The 15,142-nt window shown below is 35.4% G+C and overlaps 1 protein-coding gene across 29 annotated transcripts in view; it reads left to right on the top strand.

The window, feature by feature from the left end:
* The window catches only part of ESRRG (estrogen related receptor gamma), a 656,445-nt gene that overhangs the window by 584,115 nt on the left and 57,188 nt on the right, over window positions 1-15,142 (top strand). For all 29 annotated transcript variants that reach the window (XM_035280541.3, XM_078356579.1, XM_054248101.2 and 26 more), the window contains 2 exons: window positions 5,873-5,983; window positions 9,576-9,737. In XM_035280541.3, the coding sequence (XP_035136432.1) occupies window positions 5,873-5,983; window positions 9,576-9,737 (273 nt within the window). The remainder of the gene's footprint in view (window positions 1-5,872; window positions 5,984-9,575; window positions 9,738-15,142) is intronic.

Genomic DNA, 15,142 nt, shown 5'->3' on the forward strand with positions numbered 1-15,142 from the left:
TGCATTGTGTACTTACAGCTAAACTCAGGAAAAGCATCTTTTTTAAAAAATAGAATTTTGATTTGTTTCTGTATCTTTTCTAAATAATCACAATCTAAATGATATTATTAGTGATAGGAGTGGGCAGGAAATAAAATATTTCTAGATATTTCTAGATATTAGATATTTCTAATATCTAGATATTTCTATAAATGTCTAGATACTAGATAAATAGATACTAGATATTTCTATAAATCACTTAGACATCAAGTAGTATTATTATTTGGCTTTTATCCTTTAACTTATTTTACTATTCCATCATATCTCAAATCTGTTTACCTACAGAATTGTGATGGGATAGATTGTAACACTCTATGCAGATAGATGTTCAATAAATGATCTTGGCATTTTAAGATTTAGAAAATATTTTAACTACATTATATAATAACCATAATATAATGTTATTGGATCATTATAGCAAAACATCATGGAAGACATGTTCTTTATATCCATCTTATATTTGGAAAAGCAAATAAGAGACTCATCAATGTTTATAGAAATAGTTACGGAAAGAGCTAAAGAACTGAACCATTCTGACTTGCAAACTATGCTTTCTTTGCATAATATTTAAGATAAAGTACTTAAGATACAGTATTATGTAATTACAGTTGAAAACATTAAGAAGGAAAAGTTTAATCTTCACAAAATTGTGATTACAGATAATAGACCAAGCTCATAGGGATTTAAAGATTGATTATTAGGTATCCTTCGTTTTGATATTTACAAGGCTAAAGCTTTAGTCCAGATCATCTAATAAAATTACTATAAATTGGTTGTAGTTATAAACAATTACATCAAAATAATCTTATTTGGTAATTTGTATTATATTTCTCTTTTCCTGGCCTCTTCTCACTTTTATTAGATTTATATTTGTTTTTAACTCAAAACATTATTTGCGTGTATTCCTCCTAATGAGAAATCATGGCTTAAGTCTATGTCCAGGAAATGGTGATAGAGATAGAATTGACATTCAATGCTTTTGACTTAGAATATTTTAAACTTCATAGCATTACTTTTTAGTTAAATACTTCTGTCCTTTGCAATCTACCTTTATCACAACAAAATTTGCTTTCTAATAAGAAGAAATGTAGTATCCCAATTATGCAGAGTTTCTTTTCCATTGACTTTTCCAAAAATTATGAGAGGTGCTTTTTTATAACCCAATGTTTGATTTTCTGAGATCCTGCCTCATTTATGACATGGTGCTCTAATTGTATTGGTGTTTTTAATTATTTTTTAATTTCTTTTTCTGGAAAAACATTACAAATAGAATTATGTTGAAACTATACAAATATCTTAAGGATATCTGTAGAGTATTGCTTTATAAGACCATTTAAAATAACATTATTGAATTTAAGGGCATATATTATGATGAGTTACATGAATGAACCTATTTTCAGTGTTGCAGAAACAAAGAGGCTTTGTCACATGTTTGAAGACACATTTTGGACTGTTTCAACTTTCAGACCTGTGTCCCTTGTGTGTAGGTGTTTATGTGATTGTCCTGAAGGACAAAACTGGTTTTACTGGTAGTGTTTTTCCCTCAATGTAGCTGAATAAATTGATGATTACTTTCAGTATGATGTAGAAGTTGTTGCATCTGTGTGTTACTAGGATTTTGATTCCAACAGTTCACCAAGTATGAAGTCAGATAAACCAAAAGTTACCAATAATAAAATTATCCCACTACACAATGTATAAAAGGCAGATTTTTTCCAGATTTTGAAAATGAGTTAAAGGCAGTAGTAATGTTTTCTACTTTATTTGAAATATTTGAAATTGGAAATATTTGCCTGCTTTTGACAGGGAATGAAAAATTCACAAGTATCAGTTATGATGATCCTTTAAAATATATTTGCTCTAGAAATTTTTACCATTCATTATTATCTAAACTTGAGGAGAATATTACTGCATACGGAGTCCCTGTCAACTCTTACTATATAATTATGTGATCTGTTTTTATGAGTCTAAATAGCTAATCTTTTTGTACTATCATATAAATAAAATTACAAATCATAAAAGAATGCATTGTCCAATTAATCTTTATTTTAGGAAATAAAGTGTAAAATCATGACTTACGTGAAAAGTTTTTCACTAGATAGGTGTATAGTTAGGATGAATGAATGGATAGATGGGAAGGTTGAAACAGATGTATGAGTGTGTGGATATATATTATTGATCTACACACACACAGGAAGGGATGTGGGGTAGATACATAAGAGAGCACCCTCTTAGATTTATTTGTGAGGCATGGAATAGGTAATATGAATTTTTCTGTAGTCACCTTCTGAAGTTGAAATAGAAATGCATAGTAATGGAATGTATTTGATAATATTTAAAGAATGAGTCTCTACCAATACAAAAAAAACCTGTAACACATAATAAAAACCCTGTCAATCAATGATGCACATTTTTTCTTCGTGATGTATAATATCTAGTTTTCACTGTTGCTCTTTCTCTGTAGACTTAGCCCAGTTGGCTAAACCACCTTATGGCTTTAATGTGATATAGCTGAATGTCTGAATTGTTTTCCACCAAGACCTTGAGTCAAGTCACTCAGTCACGATCTTCTTCCACAGGCCTTCATGATGGATAAAACTCTATTGTCAGAAACTCACCAGCTCTGACTTCTAGGTTAGAGAATATGTAGTGTTTTGTTCAATGTATAAGGACATATTGCTAATGGTGAATACATTTTTTGACAAGCATGAAAGGCAAATTTTGGGAGTCTACAGACCCAATCAGGGTATTCGTTCAGCTTTCTTGGCTCTAACAATTATAGAGATGTCCAAAAATGTTTCCTCTCTCTTTAGCTTTTGCTGTCAGTTTCTCTCTCCCTGCCTTCTCTTGGCAGTTCTAATAATATCAGATTAAATGTTCTCATTGGGTTGGAACTGGATGACAAATATGTGAGGATATAATTAGTGTCATATGCTTTTATTTTTTTAGTAAGATTTTGAATTTGCAAAACTCATGTAATGAAATAGGTTTGAACGTGTCTTAGATGACCAGATAAAATGTGGTCACCCTCAACTGGAAAAACATTCTGAAGAAAATTTTGAAGAGAAAGATGGAAAAAAGATAAATCATGATAAAAGTGGAGAGACGTAGAAGGCGTTGAACTTTATTAAATATAGACGCAATAAAAATAGAACATTAGGAATTAGGTGAACAAAGGAATACACCTGCTCGAGGCATGAAGCGCTTTAAAGGCAGCAATAAAAAAAAAAATAATGGCCAGGTGCAGTGGCTCACGCCTGTAATCCCAGCACTTTGGGAGGAGGCCAAGGCGGGTGGATCACGAGGTCAAGAGATCTAGACTATCCTGGTCAACATGGTGAAACCCCGTCTCTACTAAAAATACAAAAAATTAGCCGGGCATGGTGGTGCGTGCCTGTAATCCCAGCTACTCGGGAGGCTGAGGCAGGAGAATTGCCGGAACCCAGGAGGTGGAGGTTGCCGTGAACTGAGATCGCGCCATTGCACTCCAGCCTGGTAACAAGAGCGAAACTCCGTCTCAAAAAAAAAAAAAAAAAAAAAAAAAAAAAAAAAAATATATATATATATATATATATATATAAAACTTCTTTGTGACCAACATGCATGGCAATGTTCAGTGAATGGTTAATAACCATACCCAACTTTTGGTTTTTGATATTTGTTTGTTTAACCTATTTAACTTTTCTCAAAGTTTTTTCCTGATTTTATTTACACTATATTCTGATGTTTCAATATGACAATTCAGGCGTTACCTAGAACCAAATATTTGTGTGTTCACTAAAAGATAATCAACTCTTAAAGTAGTATTATCAAGATAATATGAAAAATTATTTTCCTAATAATCTTTAATATTTAAGAAATATACTTACTGTAAGTATTCATATAGAAATATATCTTCCTTTGCCAGATTGTTTCATATAACTCAGATAACCCACAACTCACACATTCTGCATGACATTAACAAGTATTCCAAAAAAACCCAGCTCCGGTTCAATTGGTTTGCAAAACATTGCATGTCCTATGTATCTTCCTCTTGGAGTTTCACAGAGCCCTTGCATGTTAATGGCTCTGAGAGGCCTTAAGTAACAATGGTAATACTGAGGATGCTGTTAAACCAAGTCTCTTTCCTAAACAGTTTGAGAAATACCAAAATATGTACAATGAATTACATGGTTGGCCTTATTAATGGATAATTTTACATTTTTATATCAATTAAGGTACAACCTAATACCATAAAAAGAGTGTCTCTTCACTTCTGCTCCCAAGTAATCATCTTATATTTGGTAGGGATTTATGTGGTCCCGTGCTAAACTTTATAATGACAGACTGGAAACTAGATTATTAACAAGCTCTTCCCTATCACTTCCTTATATTAATGAAATTTTCCTGTATTTTTAATCCCATTCATTTTCTTGGTTTTTTCCTTAATCTTTTAAGTCCACTGCCAGAAAATCCCCTTTGAATCTTGACCCAACTCATCACTTTTTGGGAAAAAGTTTTATTCCTGACAGACTACTTTTGCCTACTTTCCAGCTTCACCCTTTAGTTCTGTCCTATTAACGTGCCCTTCCTTCGACATCCTGGCCTTTGGAACTCTTTGGGAAGCTCCTCTTTATTTTTTTTTGAGATCGAGTTTTGCTCTTGTTGCTCAGGCTAGAGTGCAATGGCACGATCTTGACTCACCACAAGATCTGTGCCTCCCGTGTCCAAGTGATTCTCCTGCCTCAGACTCCCTAGTAGCATGTGTCACCACAGTAGGTCAGTTTTGTAGTTTTAGTAGAGATGGGATTTCCCCATGTTGGTCAGGCTGGTCTTGAAGTGGTGACCTCAGGTGATCTGCCCACCTCGGCTTCCCAAAGTGCTGGGATTAAAGGTGTGAGCTACCAAGCCCAGCTGGGAAGCTCCTGTTTCTGTCCTGTATTCAGCCTATACCTGCTGTCAGTTTTTTTTTATATATAAGAGGAAATACAAATTTGTGCCAAAATGTAAATAACATTCCCCTTCAGAGACGTATTGACATTTTGATATGGAACAATTCTTGCATCTCACAGGACTGAATCTTGTCCAGTATAATTCCAGCCTCCTTCTTCCCAACACATAGGTGTTCTTTTTTTTTTTTTGGAGATGAAGAAGTCTCACTCTGTCATGCAGGCTGGAGTACAATGGTGTGATCTGGCTCACTGCAGCCTCTACTTCCCAGGTTCAAGTGATTTTCCTGCCTCAGCCTCCCAAGCCTGAGACTACAGGCACACACCACCATGCCTGGCTAATGTTTTTGTATGTTTTAGTAGAGATGGGTTTCACTATGTTGGCCAGGCTGGTCTTGAACTCCTGACCTCGTGACCTGCCCACCTCGGCCTCCGGAAGTGCTGGGATGCTGTTTATTCAGCTCAATTCCACAGGTCCATACTGAGACCTCTGAAAGACTGGAGGAGAGTTGGATAGCTCTTGATCTACTTGGACCTACACATTGAGCTTTCAGGGCTGACTGATGAAGAGGATACAAAATTCCAGTGTCTTTAAGAAACTATACTACCACCAAATAGTGGCTTCTCAATCCACACAAAAATCAGCCTTTTCTTTGATGTGCAAATAGTGACCTTGATGGCTTTGCCTAAAATGTCTTTTGGGTCTGTCATCTGCTGGCAGATTTGGTTTTCAACTTCTGGCAATTTTGGTTTAGCCACCACTTATTTACATTATTCTAGTACCCCTGGTCTATTCTGCATCCTACTTTGTCACCTATGTGCCCTTGGGGGGTATTGTCTATGTATTTGATTGGTCTCAAAGATAGCTACCTTAATAGTAAGCTGGTGCCTGTTTTTGCTCACAGGGGTGCGTCTTGACAGAGTACGTGGAGGTCGGCAGAAGTACAAGCGCAGAATAGATGCGGAGAACAGCCCATACCTGAACCCTCAGCTGGTTCAGCCAGCCAAAAAGCCATGTAAGTACAGCAGATGTGCCTGGCTTCCCAGAACGTGAAATCCTCCCAGTTGGCCCTACGTACATCAGCTTTGGCATGCTCATCCCTACTGACTCCAAGGAGACTTCTCTTTGTTGGAGAACAGTGGCTCTATTCCCAAGGATTGTCCGTGAGGAGCAACAGAAACTCAGCTAATTATCTTGTTTTTTCTTTTAAAGATATCTGTGGTTTTCTCTCTCCAGCCTTCTTTTTACCTAGTCATTTGTGGAAGCATAAGCATATTAATGCATGGCTTATACAGTGTGAATTTTACGTTTACTGGTTATCTTTATTTGCAGAGGTACATAAAATGGATCATACTGTGATCATTAGTTCATTGGAGCTGTTAGTTTCAGATTTCACAAGAAAGTGATTTTTGTAGTTTTCACTAACTAAATGAGTTTGACTGCTCAACCTCCCAATGAAAATACATTAGGGGCCTCATTAATTTGAAGCTATAGAAGGTTAACACACTAGCTAGCAATAGATTAAAACAAGAATGAGCACTACTAATAACAAGCATAGGTTGCTGGTTCCATCTGAGATGCCCTTATGGGCGGTATGAATTGTTTTTAAAGAGCTCATGGTTTTATGTGGCCAAGTTGCAATTTGAAAAGATGACTGGTACAATGCAAGCCCCATTCTTTTTGTCATTAACTAAAAAAGAGTTGGACTATAGATTGAGGCAATAACTGTGTCCCATTTTCTGAAAATCAGTTAATAGTTGTAGGGCAATAGAACTAGCGTTTTAGGATGTTTATGAATAGGGTTCCTGCTGGGCCTGGAGGAGTGCTTTGGTGAAAACAGTTCTCACATTTAGCTCTCTTTGTCTAAGAAGACACAACTGGCACTCACCAGAGGAAACCACATCTATAGCAGCTCTAGGAAAGACATGGGTAATTTTTGATCTGCCTTCAAAGGAAGAGGTGTCTACTTCTAATTCAGATTCTCCAGGAGGGGTCACTGCTGTGCATCATACATATGTGAGCATATGGGAATCTGTTAAATAAATAAAACAGACCCTGAACTGTAAATGAAAGGACATTTGAGCTATGTCAAAGGAAAAACAACCAGTTTTACATAAAATTAAAGCTTAAGTGAACATATGGCATAGTTTCCTTTCGCCTTTCCAAAAAACATTATGTTGATTATACCTTCAATTGTCCAATCTGGCATCTTCTCCTCAGCCTGCATAAGCCGTTTGGCATTCTGCAAATACAATCGAGGACTGCATTAAGCAGATTTTGCACATTATAATGAAAAACTCTCTGATAATACAATAAAATGCAATAAACACTAATGCTTAATTTCATTAGAGGTTTAGTTTTCCTGAATTCACTAATATACAGACTGCCCGTTTCTCATTTATTTTATACAAACGTTGACTGAAACCATTGATAATTTCCTCTACTGAAAAAAAAATGAGCGCCACCCCATTTGTAAGTTGAAAGGATAGAGAAACATCTATAGTTTTCTTCGTAAACCTGAGAAATTGGGAAGTGGCTTGTCAAGTACCTCTAAGAAGATTACAGCAATTTCAGTGAGCTCCATTTGTCTGAGATAAAGAGGACTCCTAATAAATCATTACTCATTATCTAAAGGCCTCTGTGTTAATTTTCCTTAGTCCATCCAATTAGTGTGTTTTTGTAACAAACATTTATAAAACTTAATTTTCAGATCCTGTCAGATAAGTGTCAAGAGACTATGCTCAAGCTTTTCTGAGAAAGTGGCTGGGGAGATTTCTGGACCCTGGCTGATTGTGTACTACAAAGGCCCAAGAATGAAAATTGGGTTCTATTGATTCTAATTAGGGAAACATTAAATAAGATTTACCTAGAAACAGTGCTGCCGGCCATTCCATTTTCTGAATGATGGGAATTTCTAAACTTCAACCAAATTTCTCTGACCGCTCATGTCAAGTATCCATTGACTCGGGTAAAGCCAGAGCTATGTTCCCTGTCCTAAAAAAAACTGGGATCACGATTACTTTTGGATATGTTTTTCTGCTCTTTACTATTGTATTTGCTTCTAATCCTGAGAATCTAGTGGTTGCTGACAGGTTTTGTTGCATTGTCAGAGCAATGAAAGTTGAAACTTTTCCAAGCATAACTAAAAATACAGGGTGTTATTTCTGTAGCATATTTAAAAGAATGGCATTTTCTGTAGATCCTGCAGATTGAAAATTAATTTCTATTTAATTTTTAATTCTTTTCTAGAAAACAGTATTGGGGAATCTTTCCTCCCAAATCTGCCTACTCCATTTGATGATGACTGAATATTATCTGTTGTCTATTTGAAATAAGTCTAATTAATATGGGAGCCGTATTTAGAAATTTTTAAATGTTATGTTAGAAAAAGTGCAAACGATAGCTTGGACAAGTCTCATTCTTTCATGAAAGGAGATAAAAAGAATGCTATGTTTAATTCTAAGTTATGTGAAGTCTTTTATATTGGGTTAAAAAGTTAAAAACTTACAGCAAAAGGCAGAGTCTGGTAAACACATTGGGAACTTTGGCTGTGTTCACAAGAATCTCATTTAAAGTCCTGGTTTCTACAGTAATAGTACATAGAACATTTAAATATATGGGTTTATTCTTACCCATTTGTATCTCCTCACTTAGAAGAAAGTATAAAATCTTCAGCTACATATAGAAATTGAAAATAGGTCCAACAAGAAAAATCATTGTGTTAGCAAGCCTTTACAGCCCCTTCCATAAACTCTCACATGCCCCTGAGCAATAAAACACATTTGATGTGATGCTTTCCATTTGTCTCTAGTGTTTATTTTGTGAAGGATTTTTAAAGCATATATCACAAATTTCAGACAGATAAATCTGAACCAGAGAATGAACTAAGGACAACAGATGAAAATAGAGGATTAAAGAATTTGACACACAGGAGGGAAAATGACTGTAACATTTAAGTAGGAGTATTTTTATGGAAACATATTAGCTGTATTTGGAAGGTTGGCTGGATGTGTGGGGAGCGGTAGAAAGAAGAAATTCCTATTTAATGCATCCCACGGAGATAGAGTTATATAGTCAGTAATTCACCAAGGCAGAAGGGCTCTGACCTTTGCTCTTCTTTAAAGGAATTAAGACAATTAATGACTTTCATGCCCATTATGACTATGGGCATTAGTAGTTCTTTGCCGCCTGCGTTATAGTCTATATTTCAATGGTGTCCAGGGGGTTTTATTGTAAGCTGTTGTATACCATTTAATCTACTTCCCCAAATCCCACTTAAGAATCAAAGCACAAACTCAGAAAGCATCTAACTTCTCTTATCTGTTTGCTATAAACATTTTCACTACAGGACAGATGCTTCATTCCAGCCCAAAGCAGGTAGAGCAAAGAAGAAAAAATGACTACATTCTATCATGACTGCAGTGGCTTATGTCTGGCTCTGAGTTTTCCTGAACACTGTGTAATATATGCATGTCAGCCATAATTGGAATATTTAAGGTTTATTGTAGGCTATTTGAATTGTTTTTCAAAACACAAAATACTCTAGGGTTTATAAAAGAGGGATGATACTGCTAGTGATCTTGTAGTGCTCTGGTCTGATCCTGCAGATAACAAGATTGTCTCACATTTGTTGGTGGCTGAACCGGAGAAGATCTATGCCATGCCTGACCCGACTGTCCCCGACAGTGACATTAAAGCCCTCACTACACTGTGTGACTTGGCAGACCGCGAGTTGGTGGTTATCATCGGATGGGCGAAGCATATTCCAGGTACATTTTCTAAAAAGAAAAAGAAAAGTTTGCAATTAATTCCCTAGGTTATGTATATAGATTTGGGCAAATTCAAATTTTTCTCATTTGGACTTAACAAAAAAATCTTTATGTTTATTTTTAATCATAATTTAGAGCTTTGCATATCCTAATAGAATCCTTAAAGTGTATATCAGTTATATTGGTACCATCTTGAGTTCGTGTTAGTTTTTCATATGTACGACGGGTACTACTGCCAGTGTAAGCTAACAAGATTATAAATTTAAAAAAAAATTTTTATCTTTTGTTAAACTTCTTACCTTTATCCTAGCAAATACGTCTCCTTTTCTTTTGCACTTTAAAAAGTGTTTTTGTCAGAGGTAGTCTAATGTACTATTTTCTCAATGAGGAATCACTAGTTTTGCTCATAGTAGCTAGTTATATTCAATTGCTAGTCATAGTCACAAGCTTTGCTTTGGTTTACTGTTTGATATTTATCTTAACTGCACAGATAAATTGTGAAAATAAATATTAACTGCACATGGTAACTTTTCCTTTGTGGTAAAGTTCGCATTTAAAAATATTTCTCTTCTTTTTTTTCCTTGACTCATCTTGTAATATGAATAAATATATACATGCTTGTAAGTTTTGAGAATTTAAGTATTCTACTTGAATTATTTTTTGTTTGGTCTTTAATTTTCAAATAGTTTATAAACAAATTTTTGAATGATGAGCAATGTTTTTCTGGTACAGTTAACTTATTTCTGTCTCCTTAAACTAGTTTGTCTTTATGCTTTGAATGCTACAGTAATTTCTTTAATCAAATTGATGGAAGTCCCTTTCCCAGCCCACACTGAAACCAATTTATTGGTCATGATACGCCAGCTATGTTGCTAACAGTCGTAACGAACTGTCAGGCGATACCGCAGTGAAGCTAATTTGAAGTCATTAGGTGTGCAGCGTTCAGGCGACAATTTGTTACAGTGGTTAGGAACACAGCTGACATTTCTGAATGGCTTTGTTCGTTGCAGTTCTAGATGAGGCCAAGCAAATTGTAAACTAATTTAAACATCACACTGTATTATACCAGCTACTTTGTCTTACACTGTTTGCTAATAAACCCCCCCAAATTAAGTCAAAACTACTTAAATAGGTGAGCTTGTATATTCTTTAGAAGACACCTACCCAAGGATTACTACATCTAAAGGAAGACTAAGAATTTGATCCTGTAGATATTTGATATTGCAGTTGGATTATAATCACATCTACATGACTTTTAGAAAAATAAAAAGAAAGGATTTATTACAAGATGTAAGACAATTGTTGACTAGGGCAGTGGGAACAGCCAGAATGTACTTCAACAGTATAAGAAAACGTATTTGTAAGGAAAGTGTTAGTGAAGGGTTTGAGAGACCAAAAATACAAGACTAACATTGGTTGAAGTGTCCATACTTCTTTAGATAATTGATATACGTAATTTATATTAACATATTATTATATACATATTAAATATAATTATTTTCACCCAGGGTGTCTCAGCCTTGGCAATATTGATACTTGGGACAAGATAATTCTTTGTCATGAGGGGCTGCCCTGCTCATTATAGGAGGTTTAGCGGCACCCATGGCCTCTACCCACTAGATGCCAGTAGCACCCTGAATTGTGAGAAACAAAAATGTCTTCATACACTGCCAAATGTCCTCCAGGAGGTGAAAGGGCACCAGCCTGACCCTCCTCCCACAATTCAAAAGCCGTTGTTCTAATCCAGGAACCAGGTATCATTGTTTTCAATTAGAAGATAGGGAGATTTGAAGCGGAGAGAGGTAAGAACACTAGCACAAGTTCACAGATGTATCCAGTACCTTCAGCATGGCTTCCTGGAGGAGAATCAAGATATTTTAGTCTCTAGTTGATGGCATTTAAATAAACTACTTCAAAATGATAATGATGATAGTGTTGTTATTAACAACAGCATGAAATGCTATGTCACTGTGGTTCCACACTACCCATTATTTCAGAGTATTCTGCTCAAGTTCTCCCTGATCTGTAAAGCCAATCTTTTGATATCAGTTTGATAAAACATATTAAAGATCAATAAAAGTCAAAAATTTCTTTTGAACTTTCTAGTAAGGAAAGTCAGTGATAGATTTGTGGGTCCGACTATGCATCCAAGTAGAAATGTCAGCTTACAAAGGGACTTGTCACAGTAAAGGGGCTCTAGTGACTTTAGTAAAGATAGCAACTTTAAATAGCTATGAGTAACACCATTTCCAGTGGTGGAAACAATTACTATACGATTATGGGTTCGGTCTTAAGCTGAGGCTTAGAATTGGTGGGGACTGACGTTATTCTCTCTCTATAGCAAATGCCAGAAGAGTTCACTGTGGAGTGATGATTCACAGCTCTGATTTTCATGATCCCCTGAGGGTGTTTTAAATGATTTTGAGGAATATCTTGGCTTTTCAGAAAGGGATTAGCAAAACAAGAGTTAACAGAAATTAAAAAAAAATTTTTTAACAATACCTCTGCCATGCAGTGCTTGAGATAGAAGGAGAGGGTGCTCTGGTATCAAAGTGTGCCGCTGCTTTACCGTGGGTTCAGGACGTTGGTCGTTAGAGGACCAGCAACTGTGTGGAGTGAGAGACATGGCGAAAGTAAAGATTAAAGTCACGTTTCTGCCTTGATAAAAGTGAAATCGTGTCCTTGATCACATGAACCAGTCCTGATCACTGGGGTCATAGTCAGAATTAAAGCCAAATCAGAACTGAAATTTCATCTGTTTTGGTCTTAACTTTAAAACTCTTTGTTTTCGTAAAGCTTATGTTAAAGTGAAGTCATTTTTTAATATACTAAAATTCAAGCCTCTGTTATCTTTATGCTCTTCTCAGTTTGTATAATTATACCCATACATATATATATATTTAAAATTAAGTTTAGCATCTAAAATGAGTAGCTTTTCTGTGCTGCTTCTATTATACTTTTATACACTTTCCTTTGCTACATAAAAAAGTGACAAATACAACAAAAGAAAATATTGAAAATACATATGGAAGGGGTTTTATCAGTAAATAGAATTAGTTGACTTACATTAATAAATCATATAAATGGGAAAGTGTGTTGTTATGAAACATGACCATACTTTATCTAAAGAAGAAAAAAGATCACAAGGGCTTTAGAAAATGCTTGACTTTAGTTGGAGGAGCATAAGGGCACAAGAACAGATGATGGTGCCCTAATAGCCCTTTTTAAGAATGACAGGGCCCAGCCATTAGCATCCTTTTATATCCTTGGAAATTGCTCATGCCTCGCTTTTCTGGTTCCTATCTGCCTGACTCTTTTTTATTTCTCTTTCAATTTCGTCCGCGCTCGGATAAGCGCATGCTAACACAATATGATTGAGCTGTAAAATGGAACGCTGTCGCCTCTAATCTCTTTTATGTAGATACGGAGGTACTGCACACTCCACTTCATTCTCTCTCCATTGTTGGCCTTTTTTAGAATGGGTTGCCAAGTAATGGAGGCTCCGTCAAATATTAGAGCTAGGTTTCACAGGGTGTGATAAGACGATTATCAGCCCAACATTCAGATCTGTTATTGTTCTTTTTGGTTGATTAAAATATTATTATGTACTATAACTTTGTTAGCAAAATGCAGAATGTGCTTAGTCAGATGATGCTTTAAAAAGCATAACCCGTATTAGCTGACCTATATAAGTGGCTTAAATATATGTATGTATCTTGCCAGACAACTTAGTTTAAAAGAACAGACGGGTATTTTAACAATTAAGTGAATGAATGCATTTTAGAAAAAATTGTCCTTGTTTAATATGGCAAATTTCCAGGTCTGCTTATTTTTAGCATGACAAATTAAATAATTACCTATTGAAGACGGGAGGACTTTGCTCACGTCTGGGGGCCTCTGTTACATTTTTCAAATGATATCTATTGTAATGATATCAAATAGAAAAGAAAACTATAATTTTTCTTCATATTAACTGGAGGCAGGAGATATTAAGCTCTAAAAAAATTACATGAAGAAGATGATATAACAAATGGTCTTAGTATATGTATTCACATAAGAAGCAAAAATCTATACCACATAAACCAATATTTACTATTTGCCCTGAAACATTTTTCAAATAAAAAATTTAGCTTAGGAGAACATATCAAAAATCACTTATTGGCTTAATTTTTTATCGTTTTCTCAGAAGCGATTTAGACTTTTCTAGCAATTACAGGAATCTGTAAAGAACATGGGTAAACTGTTTCTATGTTTAGGGTATAAGCTTTGGGAAAGAATGTGTAAATATTTACTGTTAAAGATACTGCTTGAAGATATACTTATGGTTCTAATAAATTTTAGAGACCAATTTTTAAGATTATATTATCCAGCAACCAAAATTATAGAGGTTTCATTTTTAAAATACTCATTACTGGATATTGATGGGTAAAATAGTTATCTTAAAATGGTAGCACCATTAAGGGATTAGGATACATGCAAAAGCACAATAAAATATGGCAGAAATAATTTAAGGTTATGTTTCCATTTTTAATGTAAACTGTTTCCATGTGTATATGTGTGTGATTAAAGTTTGATGTGCAGGAAACAGGACGTGGTTTGCTAAGGGTGAGTTATACCGTATGACAATAACACCTTATACTCTGTTTTGGATCTGTGTCTTTGGCACTTGAGAAATGCTTATTGATTAGTTGACTAAAAATATGCATAGTGCAAAACTCTCAATTGACTCTAAGTTCCACCCTCGACTCCATGCCATAACTCCATTTAAATAGACTTAATATTTCTACTTTGCTATGAATGAAGTCAAATACTTGCAGCCTCTTTCTTCAGCATTAACTTTTCTTTTGCATATGTAACCTACTGATTTTAGAGCTGTGAGGTAGTGAAGTCTTTTAGTTAAGTGGAAGAAAGTTAAATATAAGACCGAAAACCTTGGCAGTTAATAAGACTGTTTAAATTGTAAGAATATTCAATTATGGGCTGAGCGCACTGGCTCACACCTGTAATCCCAGCACTTTGGGAGGCCAAGGTGGGCGGTTTACCTGAGGTCAGGAGTTCGAGACCTGGCCAATATGGAAAATCCCTGTCTCTGCTAAAAGCACAAAAATTAGCTGGGCATGGTGGCAGGTACCCATAATCCCAGATACTAAGGAGGCTGAGGCAGGAGAATAGCTTGAAACCAGGAGGTAGAGGTTGCAGCAAGCCAAGATCATGCCACTGCAATCCAGCCTGGGTGACAAGAGTGAGACTCCATCTCAGAAAAAAGAAAAAGAATATTATGAAATAGTTAACTGTTATCTTTAATGTACCTGGCACTTATATACCTGTAATTGTGATTCATAAGGGTCGAATGATTCTGAAAGTAAAATCAGAAAACCTGAGCTATAGCTGATCAATTTTTTGTA

Source organism: Callithrix jacchus, chromosome 19, assembly GCF_049354715.1.
Source record: "Callithrix jacchus isolate 240 chromosome 19, calJac240_pri, whole genome shotgun sequence".
NCBI classification, from domain to species: Eukaryota; Metazoa; Chordata; class Mammalia; order Primates; family Cebidae; genus Callithrix; species Callithrix jacchus.